Genomic DNA, 16,106 nt, shown 5'->3' on the forward strand with positions numbered 1-16,106 from the left:
AAATCCAGCTCAGAAGAATTTCTTCAAAGCAGCAGTTATGGAAGGAGTAAGGAGCAGGAAGACAACAAGGAGAAGAAAAGGAGCCGAGAAGATCTGTTAGAAGGCAAGGGTATAATGCTAGAAATATATTGCTTTATTTTCTCTATACATTTAACTGACAGAAATGGTCAGATGCTTGTTCTGTTGGAGGGGAGACAACAAATCCATCCCTTTGCTTTGTGAAATTCTTCTATAGATTTATAAGGCACTAAGTTTGCCCAAGAGCAGTAACCCATAGCAATCAATCAGCATGTAGAATTTACTGGTCATCTGTTTAAAAACAAACATCTTGTTGGTTGCTATAGGTTAGTGCCCCTGTGCAAACTTAATGCCTTTTTTTTTTTTACAGAGAATATTTTGTATAACCCTAAAGACCTTGTAGGAAGGTAACAGTTCTGTGTTGTCAGTCACTCACTCAATATTCTGCTTGGATAAAGAGTCTTACTCTGAATGTGGGTGCTTGCCTTAGCTAAGATTAATGGTCATTGGGGTACATAAATGGAAATATTTATGGAAATGTGTTATGTATTTTGATATGAGCTTTTGACTGAATGTGTTTGATCCCAAAAGATGAAAATGCAAAGAAGAAATCCCGTGTGGAAGTGAGAAGGCCACCCCCCCTGGACATACAAAGTTACACGTTCCATCGAAAGCTAGGAGAAGGCACCGGTGGAAAGGTGAGTCCAGATATGGAAATCTCTTCTGTAATCTGGTATTAAACTGTGCAAAAATATGAGGGAAATCAAACACTTGGCAATGACATTAAATATTCCCATTGGCCAAGTCTAAGAATATTAACTTAAAGTTGATATAATTTATTATTTCAGGTCATTGTCTCCAAATGACCTTTCCTTAAGAAACTAACATGGTTCCTTCTGGGCACTATTCTTAAAGCTATTCAAGACACTGTGATATTTAACCTCTTTTGTCTTTTCTTAGGTGATGTTGGCATCATTTGCACCAAAAAAACAACTCGTGGCAATAAAGATAGTCCAGAAAAAACCAAACAGGTGCAACTATCCGTGGATCATGATGGAGGCCCAGCTCTTGAAGTTTGCCAGAGAATGCCCCTTCCTGTGTCACTCACATGCCACATTCCAGTCCAAGGTAGGGAACACTGTTTGTATTGCCACATAATCTGTTTTATTAATTCTCCTTGCTTTGTTGTTCAGTTGTGGCTTATGCCTTACCATTTGCTCATTTGTTTTAGGCTCAAGCCTTCTTCGTGCTGGAGTATGCCGGTGGGGGTACGCTGTACAGGATGATTTCCCGTCAAAAAACATTACCGACGAAGAGCATCCAGTAAGTGATAAGATTCTTACTGTAGAGGAACATAGAGTTAAGGTCCCCATACACGGGCCGATAGTAGCTGCCGATATCGGTCCCTTTGACCGTTTCGGCAGCTAATCGGCCCATGTATGGGCACTTCTGATGGGCAAATTTGCTCAGTGTTGATGATTGACACCAACTGAGATGTAAGTGTCCAGGTCGTGCCAATGCACCCCCAGGGCTGAGCAATAAGCGGAGGGGCTTGGGAGTAGGAGAGCAGACTTTTTGTGCATGACTGCATATGTGAAATTAAGATTTTGGTAAGCACAAAATGACAAAAATAGGAATTCAGAAGTGAATTCATTAGAAAATGAAAATGTCCTTCATGTAAATTCACGGGTTGTTGTGTATTGCTGTGTTCTTGGGCCTTTGTCACAAAAGGAGAGGTATGTGCACAACGGAAGAACCAGGGCACCACTGATCTTTCTACATCTTTCTCTTTATTCCTCTGGGAAATACTGGTGAGATAGCAGCATGGCACTTAGAAAGGGCTGGTGAATTCCTCCCAAAAGAAGCGACAGCCTGGGGAAATTTACAAGGGATTATCTAACATATAGGCACCCACCTGAGAATTAGACTCTCCTTGTTCTTTAATCATGTATACAGGTAACATGCTTGTCCAGGCCGAGAGAGAGAGTAGTTCAACTTTATGTTAACTTTTGAACAGCCAATTCAATTTATGAATGGCCAATTCCTAGCAACTTTTCTACTGGTCTTCATTTTTTACTTGCTAACATTTTTGAGCTATTCAACATCTTCTTCCTCTTTCCAGCTTTCAAATGGGGGTTACTGACCCCGGCAGCCAGAGAAGCTATTGCTCTGTGAACTTACAATTTTATTGTTATCGTTACTTTTTATTAATTAACTTTCTATTCAGACTTTTCTGATTCATTTTCCAGACACTCTTTCACACCACTGCCTAGTTGCTAGGGTAATTTGGACCCTAGCAACCAGATAGCGGCTTAATTTCCAAACTGGATAGCTGCTGAACAAAAAGCTAAACAATTTAAAATCCATAAATACGAAAAAAAAAGACCAATTGCAGACTCTCTCGGAATATCACTTTCTACATAATACTAAAGGTTAATTTTAATGTTAAGAAAAACTTAAATATTTAGTCATCTTAAAAAAAAGTAGTAAAAATATAAAGTTTTTCAGCACTTAAATATTAGAAATAGAAGAAGCAGAGGCATTTACAGGTAACGCTATATCTAAATGTATACATATATATGAAATGTGTATGATACAGAAATTGTTTTTTTGCAGGTTCTACTCTGCAGAGATGGTGGTTGCGCTACAGTTTCTGCACTACAATGGCATCATCCATCGGTCAGTTCAATCTCCGTTCTCTCCTCTAGAATATTATGGAATGTCTAGTTTCCATTTATATTTATTGTTAGCATGATACACAGCTTAATGCAGTGGCTTTACTATAGAGAGAGTGGGGGACAGTATGGGCCAGACTGCAGGTGTCTGCTTCCTTTATAGCTGCTCTAGTCTCCAAAGTTATACATGCCCGCTGTACATATTCAGCAGGGGGCGCCGGCTGGGTACCTGTGTGCAATGGGAACCTCCAAAGATTCTTTTGCAGGGGGGCCTGGCGGTTCTCAGTACACCACTGGCTTGGTGGATTGTCATAGAATTTGTTTGGGAATACAGTACTTAACACAGCAGGCATGTAAGTGTAAAGCGATGTGCCACCCCTTCCCTCACTGGCACAGCTTGTGCCCATTTATTCACATTCTGCTAACACTAATGTTTCCGCCTCTGGTATCTGGGGCAATCAGTTAGGGACAGTTACTTTCAGTGACTCAGACTGTCTGTCCAGAATCACAATAAATTGTGGTTTAAGCCTTTGTATTTTACATTTTAGTTTACCTTGGCAATACATGTTTTTTCTCTGCATAATATTCATTTACTGTACATTTTCTTTTTTATTAAATAGCATGTATTTGTTCTTTTCTTTTTAATACTTAGCTTCATTGTTTCTAGGTTATCTTATACCAAAAATATCTATAGTTATTTTAGTTATCATTCTCAGAACTTTACTCAGTTACAGTATATTGTACATTCATTGTCCCCCATGCGTATGTTGCAGTGATCTCAAGCCTGACAACATCTTGGTGGATAACGACGGACACATCAAGATCTGCGACTTCGGCATCGCTGCTGTAGGAATGTTCGCCGGATGGAAGATCAGGGGATTGGCCGGAACACCTGGATACCGTGCGCCAGAGGTCAGAATTTTTTTTATAACAAAATGTATACACAGTGGCATTAATATCTCTTTCCCCCATATGTAATTAAAGGTACTAAGTTTGCCCAGGACCAGTAACCAATAGCAACCAATAAGATGTTTGCTTTAATACAGGTGACCAGTAAATTATACCTTTAGATTGGTTGCTATGAGTTACTGCTCCTGGGCAAACTTAGTGCCTTTTACAACATAATCCCTTATGTCTGTTCTTCCATGGACATCTTTGCAACTTTGCTCTGTCCTTTAGGCCATTTTACTATATATTTTAACCCAACAATAGAACATTTTGATAATATAAACAAGAAAGGGAAAAAATGCCCCAATCAGTCAGAATATACAAAGGGGTCCAAACCTTTGCCTTTTATATATTCCCTAGGTTATTGGCCCTCATTAAGCAAAGTGTTACTCTAGATTTAAGACCCAATAAGAAATGCAATTTCACGGTCTTTAATGTAACTGTGTTTCTATTACCCTGAAATAATTAGTTCTTTTTTTCTAAAGATGTTGTCATTGGAGGCGTATGACGCTGCAGTGGACTGGTGGTCGCTCGGTGTCATCATGTATGAAATGGCCACTGGCAGGCTGCCATTTGTCCCATCGCTTGATCCTGCTAGGGAGTTTGTTGATATGAAACAGACGAAGGTTGATTATCCAAGTCACATGAGCCAGGAAATGCTGGACCTTCTGCCAAAGGTCAGTAGGAACAATTACACACTGGGAAGTGAATTCATTGACTACTTGCACTGCTTGCTACTTTTGCACATTCAAAATCTGGGGTCAGGTACATGGGGCAGTACTTTCAAGCAGAGTGAATATATTCCATGACCTCCCCTCCTCTACTGCAATGAGTTATATTTGGTTTCACTCCCACTGATGTACACAGTGCTCTCATTTCAATTTAGAGGGATAGATATAGATACATTTTGTGGCCGCTAAAATTTCTTGAAGAGCTGGAGTTCAACCACAGCCCTTGCATTGAACAGCCCTCTATGGTTGAATGGTGTCTGATTAAACATCTGTTTTATTCTGATAAATGTTCTTTTTTTTTTTTAAGCTTCTGGAGATGGACAATAACAACCGTTTAGGACTAAATGGGAACATCAGGGAACATCAATTCTATGCTGGAATCAACTGGAGTGAGGTGGAAAGGAGAACAACTCGGACACCTTTCAAGCCCAAAATTGTAAGTATATGGCTACCCCAAGCAAAGGCATGAGTCTCCCCACATTCACCCTGCAGTGCCACTTTTTAGATCTGAGTTTGACTCACAAGTAAAAATAGTGGGGGATCCCTGGCTTAACTTTTGCCATACCTCTACAACATCTACATGTAAGCGTATTGCACCACTGACAGCAGGGAAGGCTAAGTTTTTATTTGGGGAGGCCAATAGGCTATTTGCTTTATTGGACTTTTTTGTAGAATTTCATAGGAGGCAGTTGTTTTTTTCAGAGGCTGAGCCTCCATATACCTTTTTATGTCATTTTTTTCTTTGCATTCAACTCACCATGAAGTAAGGAACCTTCTTAAACATACAGTGCAGAATTTTAACATCATACATACAAAACATACACATCATACAGAAATATGTGCCCGTATTGTAGAATGTGTCATGTTCATGCTTACAAATTAAATACTGTAATGCAACTAAGTGTTTGCATTCTTTTTATAGCCACCAGCAGATAAATTAAAAGAAATTAAACCGGGATTCTGCACCGAGACCTCCGAGGAAAATAAGCTAGAAGACTTCTCCAATGTGGATTCCAACTGGAATTGGCAGGAGTAAAGCATTTTCTGTGCTCATGGGGACTAACAGCAAACTCCCTGTGCAACAAGTGATCAGGGCAACATACCATCCATGGCAAATTCCATCTGTGGACATCAGATCTGCCATCAGCTGCAAGTGTTTGCCTGTATAGCCAACTACATCAGCACCACACGGGATCCTAGACAGAAAGAAGAGGCAACTTGAAGAAGAAGACATCGTGGGAGGCCAGAAGAGCTGCGAGCTGGATTCTCTAAATGGATTTTGGACAAAGTCCCACAGACCCTTGGATAAGGGTCAACATCTATACTGAACATACAGTGCACTTATGGTAAGGCAGTGCACTGTTAATTAACAGCGTTCAGTATTTTTCAATTTATTTATATAGGGTAAGGTAAGTTGGGGTAAGTATTCTAAGGTAAGAATCTTTCTTTTCTATCTCCTCTCCCATTCTGTTACCATAGATAGGATAAGTTATATTGTAGGATTATTTCTTATCTTCTCTCCAATTCTTATTTTCTTCTCTAATTCTTTCTCTAACCTTCCTTTTCACCTTTAATATAAGTTAAGTAAAAAAAAAAATTAAAAAAAAATATAGATAGCATAAGTTATATAATTAGGATTATTTCTTATCTTCTCTCCAGTTCTTATTTTCTTCTCTGATTCTTTTGTCTAACCTTCCTTTTTTTTTTAACTCAAGTTTTTTTATTGAGTATTTGTGCAAAGTTACATTTTATTGCAGATTCAACAAAATATCAGTTGTTACATACATAACAGTAAAACAAAGGAAATAATTGTACAGGTTTTGGAAGGTTTTGATTACTCTTTTGGTAGGTAAACCTAGGTGGTGTGGTATTTTGCTAGAAATAGGTGTGTTGTAATACTTAGTGGGCTGTTATAAATTTGCTGTTGCTTGGTCTTTGTGCCAGGGATCCCAAATTAAGGCTAACTTATCTTTGCGGTCTTGTGTATCAGCTGTCATTTTTTCCATTACTGCTCTGAGATTGACTTGTTGGATTAGGTGTTGTAAATTCGGGGTGGAAGGTTGTTTCCACACTTTTGCAATAAGAGAGAACGCTGTGTTGAAGATATGGAATAAAAGTTTTTTATTTGGTGGTAGTATGTCTGGAGGGTATAGTTGCAGTAGTGCGGTTGTACAGGTAGGTTCCATCCCAGTTTATTTTTGATTAGGTTGAAAACTTCTGTCCAGAAGGGTTTTGCTGATGGACACTGCCAGCACATATGCAGGAATGTTCCTTGTTGTCCACATTATCTCCAACATAATGATGAGTATTGTGGATTTATTTTACTTATCTTTTTAGGTGTTAAGTACCACCTGTGTGTGATTTTTGTGTGGACTTCTATATGGTTGGTGCAGTTGGTAGTTACTTTATGCGCTGATAATATTTGCTGCCATTGTTCTGTGGTAAACTGAAGTTGCAGCTCGTTTTCCCATCTTTGCATGTATGGGAATTTGTGTCCTTCCGGTAATTGTAGTTGTTGTTTGTAGCATTGTGACAAAGTTGCTTTTCCATTCCATTCCTTATTACATTTTCTTTTGCAGGTTTTGTAGTCCTTAGAGGTGGTTCTGAGGAAGTGGAGCAGTTGTAAATGGGTGTACCTTTGGTTTTGTGTTAGGTTATATTTTTCCATTAGGTCCTCAAATTTTTGCAGTTCATTTATGGAATATAGGTGGCGTATTGTAGTTATCCCTTTTGTAATCCATTCTTGTAGGTTTATGTTTGGTATCATATACTTTAAGTGGCATTATTGTTGATGGAAATATATTGAAGTTGTGCTTTTTTGCCAGTTTGTCCCATGTTTTTATTGATAGTTTTGTGGTAGGCAGTAGCTTTGGTGTTAACGGTCTGGATCTTTTAGGGAGCCAGAAAAGTTGGATTAAGTTCCCATCTGGGGCTAGACTTGTTTCGTGATCCACCCATTTCTTGTTTCCTAGGGGGGAGTGTAGTCTTATTACTGTTTCAAGGATTGCCGCCAAATAGTATGCCTTAATGTTTGGGATCCCCAAGCCGCCAAGCTGTCTAGAGAATTGTGAACAGGCAAAAGCTATTCTCGGAGGCTTGTTTTGCCATATAAATTTATTAACAATACGTTGTAAAGCCTCTAGGTATTGAGGGGGTAGTGCTATATGGAGGGTTCTAAACAGATATAAAACCTTGGGCAGGATGTTCATTTTGATTGATATAATTCTACCTAACCATGATATAGGTGCCTTTTTCCATTTGGTGCATTCTTTTTCTATCATTTTCAGTAGTGGCTGATAGTTTAATCGGTATATGGTCTCAGGGTCTTTAGGCAGTTTTATACCTAAATAGGTAATATAGGATTCTTTCCATTCAAATTTAAAGTTGCCTCTTAGTTGGTGTAAGCTGTGTCCATAATGTTTTGAAATAGTGTGAGTAAGTGTGGACATAGCTGTTTTGTAAAGATTTTGTAGTAGTTATTAGTGAATCCGTCCGGGCCTGGGGCTTTTCCACTTTTCAGCTTTTTAATGACTAGCTTTATTTCTTCCTCAGTTATTGGTTGTTGTAGCATATCTATCTGTATTTGGGAGGGGTGGGGGAGCTGTAATTTTTTTAGATATTCTTTAATATGGTCTACTGTCGGTTTAGGGGTTTCATTGTTTGAAGCTAGGTTATATAGCGTGGAGTAGTATTTGGCAAATTCATTGGCTATTTGTTTGGGGTCTGTAATTTTCCCTTGAGGTGTGGAGATGTATTGTACTCGTGTCTGTGCTTGTGTTTCCTTTAGTTGGGCTGCAAGTAATTTGTCCGCTTTGTTTCCCTTGGTGTAGAATAGATGCTTAAGCCTTCTAAGTCTGTATGCCGTCTTAGCTGCTATGTTCTCGTTTAACTTAAGTCTTGTTTAAGTTATTTCTTTTAATATTTGCCTATTATGGTTTTGTTGGAGTTGTTGCTCCAGCGCCCTTAATTTAATTTCTAGTTGTGTTTGGGTTTCTGTTCTGGTTTTTTTCAAGTGTTTTGGCTAGTGTTATTAGTTCGCCTCTAAGAACTGCCTTGTGTGCTAACCAGACTATTTGGGGTTTACTATCTTCCGTTATGTTATGTGTAAAGTATTGTTGGATTGCTTGTTCGATTTGGAGTTTGTGTTCTTCTTTAAGCAATAAGCTTTTGTTTAGTCTCCATGGGAGTTTTGTATTATTGTTAGGTGGGATTTCTATTCCTATTGGGGCATGATCGGACCAGGTTCTCAATCCTATCCAGGTTTTTGTGATTTGTGAGGCAGTTTGAGGGTCTGCAAGGAAAAGATCAATCCTGGTGTGGGTGTGATATCTTGGGGAATAATAAGTATAGTCTCTAGCAGTGGGGTATTGTGCTCTCCAGACATCTATCAGGCCGTGGGTGTGGAGTGTATTTCTGAATATTTGTGATTGTTTAAGTTGTGCCTTGGGTATGGGGGTTCTCGACCCTTTAGAGACATCTATCTTTGGATTAGGGGCTATGTTGAAGTCCCCTGCAACTATACATTTCCCTTGTTTGTGGTATAGTAGTTTTGAAAGCGTGGTAGAAAGAAATTTGTTTTGGTTCTCATTTGGTACATAGAGGTTGAGTAGAGAGTATGTTGTGTTACCTATGTCGCCTATTACCATCAAATATCTGCCCATAGTATCCGCATGCGTCTCTTTGAATTTAAATGGTATTTTAGAGTTTATCAGTATTGAGACTCCTTTTGTTTTATTGTTGGAGTTTGCATGATTATTGTGGGGGAAGTATCTGTTGTGAAATTTTGGGGGATTTTTTTTGCTAAAATGGGTTTCTTGGCAAAATAATATGTCTATTTTTGCCTTATATGCGTCATTAATTATTTGGTTGCGTTTGTTTGGGGAGTTCAGCCCTCTTGTGTTCAGTGAATATAATGGGTCACAGACTTTTCGTGTTCCGGTTGTGGTGTTCCTTCACTTGTTGGAGGGATATCCCATCTTGTTAGTAGTTTTTTGGCCTCTTGAACTGTAGTTATGATAGTAGGTGTCCCGTTGCGCTGTACTATGAGTTTTACCGGGTAGCCCCATCTGTACGGGATGTTATGGTGTCTCAGTAGTTTAGTGATCTCGAGGAACGCTTTCCTTTTAAGCAGTGTAGCAGGAGAGAGATCTGTGTATATTTCCAGTTTTTGGTATTGTTCTGGCCAGTTCTCTTGCAGAAGCAAGTAATCTTTCTTTGGTTTTGTAGAATACAAATCTGGCTAGGACATCGCGTGGTACATTGTCTGGGGCTGTTTTGGGCTTTGGGACCCTATGAATCTGTCTCTCCTAAAGATCTAGAAAGCCACATTACTGAGCTTCTTAAGGGCTCTGGCACACGGGGGAGATTAGTCGCCCGCGATTAACTCCCTGTTCGCGGGCGACTAATCTCCCCGAGTTGCCTACCCCTGCCATCCCACCGGCGAACATGTAAGTCGCCGGCGGGATGGCAGACCCGGCGGGGCGATTTCCGGAAATCGCCGAAAAAGACTCGCGAGTCTTTTTCGGCGATTTGCGCGAAATCGCGCCGCCGCGTCTGCCATCCCGCCGGCGACTTACATGTTCGCCGGTGGGATGGCAGGGGTAGGCAACTCGGGGAGATTAGTCGCCCGCGAACAGGGAGTTAATCGCGGGCGACTAATCTCCCCCGTGTGCCAGAGCCCTTAAGAAGCTCAGTAATGTGGCTTTCTAGATCTTTAGGAGAGACAGATTTGGGTATTCCCCTGAAGCGCAGGTTATTTCTGCGGGACCTGTCCTCTAAGTCTGTGACTTTCTCCCTTAAGTTATTTAGTTCAGTTTGTGCTTTTTTGTGAGAGTCTGCAAGATCGTTGTGTGCTTCAGCAAACTCACCCATTTTGTCCTCTAGATGCGCTGTGCGGTCACCGAGGTCTCTGATTTCTTTGCTGAGGTCAGAGGAGAGCTGTTTTATGTCTCCTTGGATTATTTTCTTTACTTCGTTCAGCATATCTCTTATTTGGTTCACCGTAGCCGGTGGGGAGTTTGTAGAGGAGTCCGTCATCGTGGCCCGCGTTTCAGTCTGATCCGTATCCAGCGCTGTCAAGATGGCGTCTGGTGTAGTGTGGTCGGGCTGCGCTGAGGCTGTGTTGAAGAAAGCGGTGACAGCTTTCTGCGTTCTCCGCTGGGGGTTCCGTGGTCTCCTCATGTACTCTGTCTGTTCCCCGGCTTTTATCTTTGGTTTGGGGTAAGTTTGCTGGGCTGTGCTGCTTTTGTGGGCCCCTGGTTGACGGAGCTCTGCTCTCAAGCGTCCATCTTAGATCGTGGGTAAGCTCCACCCCCTCTAACCTTCCTTTTCACCTTTAATATAAGTTAAGTTAAAAAAAAAAAATATAGATAGCATAAGTTATATAATTAGGATTATTTCTTCTCTCCTCTCCAATTCTTATTTTCTTCTCTCATTTTTTCCCTAACCTTCTTTTTCACTTTTAATATGTTAAGTAATTTGTTGCAAAATGTATGAATGGAAGTGAATGTGTGTGAATGCAAATAGGGATCCCCCTGCACCAATTTAGAAGGTGAACACAGTTGACCTTTTGATTGGCTGCAAGTTGAATTTAGATCACTATTAAAATGTAGAAACATCTATATGAGGCGGTCTGTACCTTGTGCCTCTTTAACCCAGTAGGAGGGAGAAATAATGCAGCAGATGGAGCTGCAGCTGTAGGCCCCTTTTTTTCAAAAAATAAAAACATGCCCATCAGAGTAATGAATGTGATTGGTGTAAAGTTTAGGGATACTTAGGGTTTAGGATCAAAGGAATCAGAACAGACGAGGCAGAGCTGTATGTCCCTAAATGCTGCCTAGCCTCCACTCCCTCCTTCCCCTCCCGGCCATGAACTGTATATTAGGCAAGATAAATAGGCCCATCATAATCTTCATTATCCCATATCCAGGCCTTTTACATAGTAAAAGGCTGTGGTTTTTATAGTCAGCACACTATTGATCCAGGGACTTGTCCGATTGCCGTTTTGGAGTCAGGAAGGAATTTTTGCCCCATCTGAAGCAAATTGGAGATGGCTACCAATGGGGTTTTTTGCCTTCCTCTGGATTATATAGATGTTAGGTCAATTTAAACTAATGGACACACTCACCCATAATTACTATGTAACAGTGTCCCTAAATTGTCCCCATCCACGTGTGTCATTTTAACGCCTTACTAGGTAAGGAACTAGGGAGGGGGGGAATTATATAGTTAGTAAGTGGGGAGTGGAATCCCAGTCCCAACTACAATGACCATGGGATTTGCCACAGAAAAAGAGTAGATAGAGAAGATAGTGAATGAATCAGTGAGAGAATGTGGATGTAAAGAGTGTGTGTATTATTGTAGGTATCCTCCCAGTCTGAACTGAGGAGGAAGGGTTCCATGGTGGCTTATATTAGCCAGAGCCTAGGGATAGGGAACTATTGCAGCAAATGATAGGGTGAGCCATTTGCTGCAATAGGTGTGTGAATGGACAGTAACATGGTTGAAGCCTTGACGTGGCGTTACTGCTCACATGTATACCATGTGCCAATTCAACCGACTAGGAGAGTGTTATTATAGGAACAGCTGGAATAGAAAAAGATTCCCAAACTTTACGTGATTGAAAATATAAAAGAACAGATTTATATGCTTGTACACTAGAGCCATTATCTAAAAAAGCCCATAGTTCCAGAAGAACAGTTCAGTGTAAAAATAAACCTAGATAGAAATATAGGCTGTATAGGTGGCAGCCTGCACCTCCCAGTCCAACCCTGTGAGTGGGTGTTTTAACGTTCCGAAGGACCAATTCCACATGCACAAGCCAGAAAAAGAATGATTTACCCTTTAGTTGTAATAGAATGTAGTCTGTCTGGGCCAGTGGCTCAAATTAATTTATAATATCCCCCAATGTGAATCCTATCTGCTTTAGATAAGTACTACACAACATTTTACTAGCTCTATCCTCTTTCCTGCCAGCTGAAAAAAACAAAAGTTAGCTCATAATATACCAGGTGTGCCATGAGTGTGAATACCTTAATATCCACCCCTCTGAGAAGTTTGTGTCAGTGTAATATAGGAAGCAGAAATTGCACAGTGTGTAAGATCTAGAGGGTGCAAAAGAGTCACATTTTAACTAGAAAGGGAAGTTTGAGAACAAACTTCATGTTGGGTTGAAAAACATGAAGTCACTGAATGGGCTCCGCCCACTTTCTCTAACCTTTTAGCACAGTTATATAGTAAAAACCACTGTGCAGAGTTTGGGGACCCTGGTTTTAATAGTGTCTGAATGGCAGCAACTTAAATTTCCCCACTGAAAGTCAACGAGTGATATCTGATTGGCGGTTGGTGGCTCCACCCCCTTTTTCTAACCTGGAACTGCAGTTACCCAGTGACTAACTCTGTTAAGTTTAGGGACCCTAGGATTAATAGTTAAAGAACGGCAGCAGTTTAAACCAATAAAAGTCAATAGGTGAATTGTGATTGGTGGTTGGTGGGTGTGCCCACTTTTTCTAACCTTGAGTTGAAGTCACCCAGTGATAAACAGTGGGCACCCTGGCATAAATACTGTGAGAATGGCAGCATTTTAAACCAATAAAATTCAATGGATGAAATCTGATTGGCTGTTAGTGGCCCAACCCACTTTTCCTATTTTTGAACTGCAGTCCCCCAGTGACCAACTTTGCAAATTTTGTGGACTCAGGCATAAAAATTGTGAGACTGACAGCATTTTACACTTCACCATTGAAAGTAAATAGGTGAAATGTGATTGGCTGTTGGTGGCTCCGCCCACATTTTTTAAAAACTTTGAACGGCAAATACCCAGTGACTAACTCTGGAAACTTTAACAACCCTGGAATTAATAGGTGGAAATGGATTTGCTGTTGGTGGCTCCTCCCACTTGTTCTAACCCTGAATATGTAGTCATCCAGTGACTGACTGTGCAAGGTTTGGGAACCCTGACATAAATAGTGTGAGAAAAGCAGCATTTTAAATTTAAACCCCCCAAAAAATCAATAGGTGAAGTCTGATTGGCTGGTGTTAATACTGCGAGAATGGCAGCAGGTTAAATTTCCCCATTGAAAATCAATAGTTAAAATCTGATTGGCTGTTGGTGGCTCCACCCACTTTTTCTAACTCTGAACCGCAGTTACCAGGTGACTAGCTCTGCAAAGTTTGGAGACCTTAGTATTAATATTTAAAGAATGGCAGCAGTTTAAATTTAAACATATGAAGTCTATAGGTGAAATCTGATTGGTTGTTGGTGGCCCCGCCCACTTTTTCAAAACTAAAACTGCAGTCCCCTAGTAACCAACTGTGAAAAGTTTGGGGACCCTGGTGTTAATACCATGAGAATGGCAGCAGATTGAATTTCCCCATTTAGAGTCAATAGGCAAAATCTGATTGGCTGTTGGTGGCTCCGCCCACTTTTAAAAACTAAAGCTGCAGACCCCTAGTGACCAACTGGGAAAAGTTTGGGGAATACTGTCAGAATGGCAGCAGATTGAATTTCCCCATTGAAAGTCAATAGGTAAACTCTGATTGGCTGTTGGTGGCTCCGCCCACTTTTTCTTACCTTGAACCACAGTTACCTGGTGCCTAACACTGCAAAGTTTGGGTCCCCGGTGTTATTACTGTGAGACTGGCAGCAGGTTGGATTTCCATCAAGTCAATAGGTAAAATCTGATTGGCTGTTCACAGCTCTGCCCACTTTTGGGCATCCAACAATCATCATATTTTCATTCAGGCTGAGCCCATGACTATGTGATTCAAGTTTGGGGTGTGTAGCCTCAAAGCTATAAGATTGGCAGCAGTTTCAATTTTCCCATGAAAGTCAATGGGTGAAATTTGATTGGCTGTTGTTGGCCCCTCCCATATTGGGGTCTTCCAACAAATGTTGCTGTTTTATTTGGGGTGACCCCATTATTATGTTATTCAAGTTTGGGGGGTGTAGCTCCAAAGCTGTAAGCGTGGCAGCAGTTTGAAAATCTTCCCTGTCAAAGTCAAAGGAAAAATTGGGGGGTTCGGAGCGGCACCACAAAAAGATGGGGGGCGGGATCGCTTAGAAAAGCATATGGGTATAAATAGACATAATCAGAGTGTGCACGGCCTGTTTGGTTCTGTTGAGGAACCCAAATGTTGAGTCCCACTGCTCTTGCTGTGCCGCACAACATGTGGCCTGGTATACAGCACAGAAATGACACAGAAATACACATAAAGGTAAAGTCAATGGCACTGGTAGTCTGGAACTTATGAGCCAATAGTGCCCATTTTATGAACTATTCTACACAGTTTAGGCCTGGGGAACCTTGGGCCTCCTGAAGAACATGATCTGAAGGGCCCTTGCTGCCCCCCCACTTCCCAATATCACCCCCCCCCACACACACACACACATCGGGCAAACTATTTGAATGAGGCTGATCATCTTTGTGTGTCAAGTGTATCTCTTTGTCAGCTGGTTATCAACACACACATTTGCCTATAAATAGTTGATCAAATATACAGATTTATTATATAGGATACATCTTGTAATTCTCAAGGTCAAGTTCACTTTAAAATGTATTATTAGCAAGTATTTAAAAAGAGCCAACATATTCCACAGCACTGGACAATAATTGGGTGCATATATCATCAATGAACAACCAATACAAGAGGTAAAGAGGGCCCTGCCCCAAAGAACTTAGTTATGCTTTATTATCTATGAATGTTATAGAAAGTAATCTGTCAGTTTCTTAAAATGATTTGCCTCTATCTGCCCTGAGATTTAAACATTCCTCTGATTTCTGCTGTCAGTGATTATAAGCCTAGATTGTTGCTAATGGGCCATGCTACTGCTGCTGGTTGCATGTCTCACTGCTGGTAGTCACATGCTGCTCCAGGGGTGTCTGTTGGTCGTAACCCGACACCTTAACTGTTGCTTACATGCTCAGCCCAACTGCCATTTGGATTGTGAAGAGGAGATAGAGAGTGCCAGAGAGTTCAACGGCTGTTGCGAAAAAAGAAGACAATTTGGACAAATTTGGATAAAATAAAAGGAGAAGAAGGAAGGTGAAGATGGAGAAGAGAAGAAAGAAGAGGAAAAAAAGGAGCCAGACTCCAGAAGAACCTCTACAGGATAAAGGTTGCGTGGAGAAGAAGGCTAAGAGTCAAGACGGATTTGTCTTTCCAACTGACAAACCCAACCTAAAAGAGAAGACCAGTCCTGATGGAAATGTGAAGATGAGTCCGTGTGGGGAGAAGCCCCCTGAAGATGGGACCATTAAAAGGAAAAGGACTGAAGAACCAACAGAGAAGATAAAGGATAGCCAAGAAGAAGAAAGAAAAAGCCTCTCAGATGAGACCAGCAAACCTGAGAGCAAGAAGAGGAAGAAGGATGAAGAAGAAAAAAATAAAAAGAAATCCAGCTCAGAAGAATTTCTTCAAAGCAGCAGTTATGGAAGGAGTAAGGAGCAGGAAGACAACAAGGAGAAGAAAAGGAGCCGAGAAGATCTGTTAGAAGGCAAGGGTATAATGCTAGAAATATATTGCTTTATTTTCTCTATACATTTAACTGACAGAAATGGTCAGATGCTTGTTCTGTTGGAGGGGAGACAACAAATCCATCCCTTTGCTTTGTGAAATTCTTCTATAGATTTATAAGGCACTAAGTTTGCCCAAGAGCAGTAACCCATAGCAATCAATCAGCATGTAGAATTTACTGGTCATCTGTTTAAAAACAAACATCTTGTTGGTTGCTATA

General features: G+C 40.7%; 1 protein-coding gene across 1 annotated transcript; it reads left to right on the plus strand.

Annotated features, from left to right (window-relative positions):
- The first annotated feature begins 392 nt into the window (after positions 1–392).
- On the plus strand, positions 393–9,682 carry LOC101734907 (protein kinase C theta type). The gene is made up of 8 exons (XM_031893444.1): positions 393–716; positions 979–1,146; positions 1,250–1,341; positions 2,635–2,697; positions 3,467–3,605; positions 4,127–4,318; positions 4,680–4,808; positions 5,295–9,682. The coding sequence occupies exons 1-8, from the start codon at positions 591–593 to the stop codon at positions 5,406–5,408; spliced, it is 1,023 nt and encodes a 340-aa protein (XP_031749304.1). The 5' UTR covers positions 393–590; the 3' UTR covers positions 5,409–9,682.
- Positions 9,683–16,106: the final 6,424 nt, after the last annotated feature.

This window comes from Xenopus tropicalis, chromosome 9, assembly GCF_000004195.4.
Source record: "Xenopus tropicalis strain Nigerian chromosome 9, UCB_Xtro_10.0, whole genome shotgun sequence".
Classification (NCBI taxonomy): domain Eukaryota; kingdom Metazoa; phylum Chordata; class Amphibia; order Anura; family Pipidae; genus Xenopus; species Xenopus tropicalis.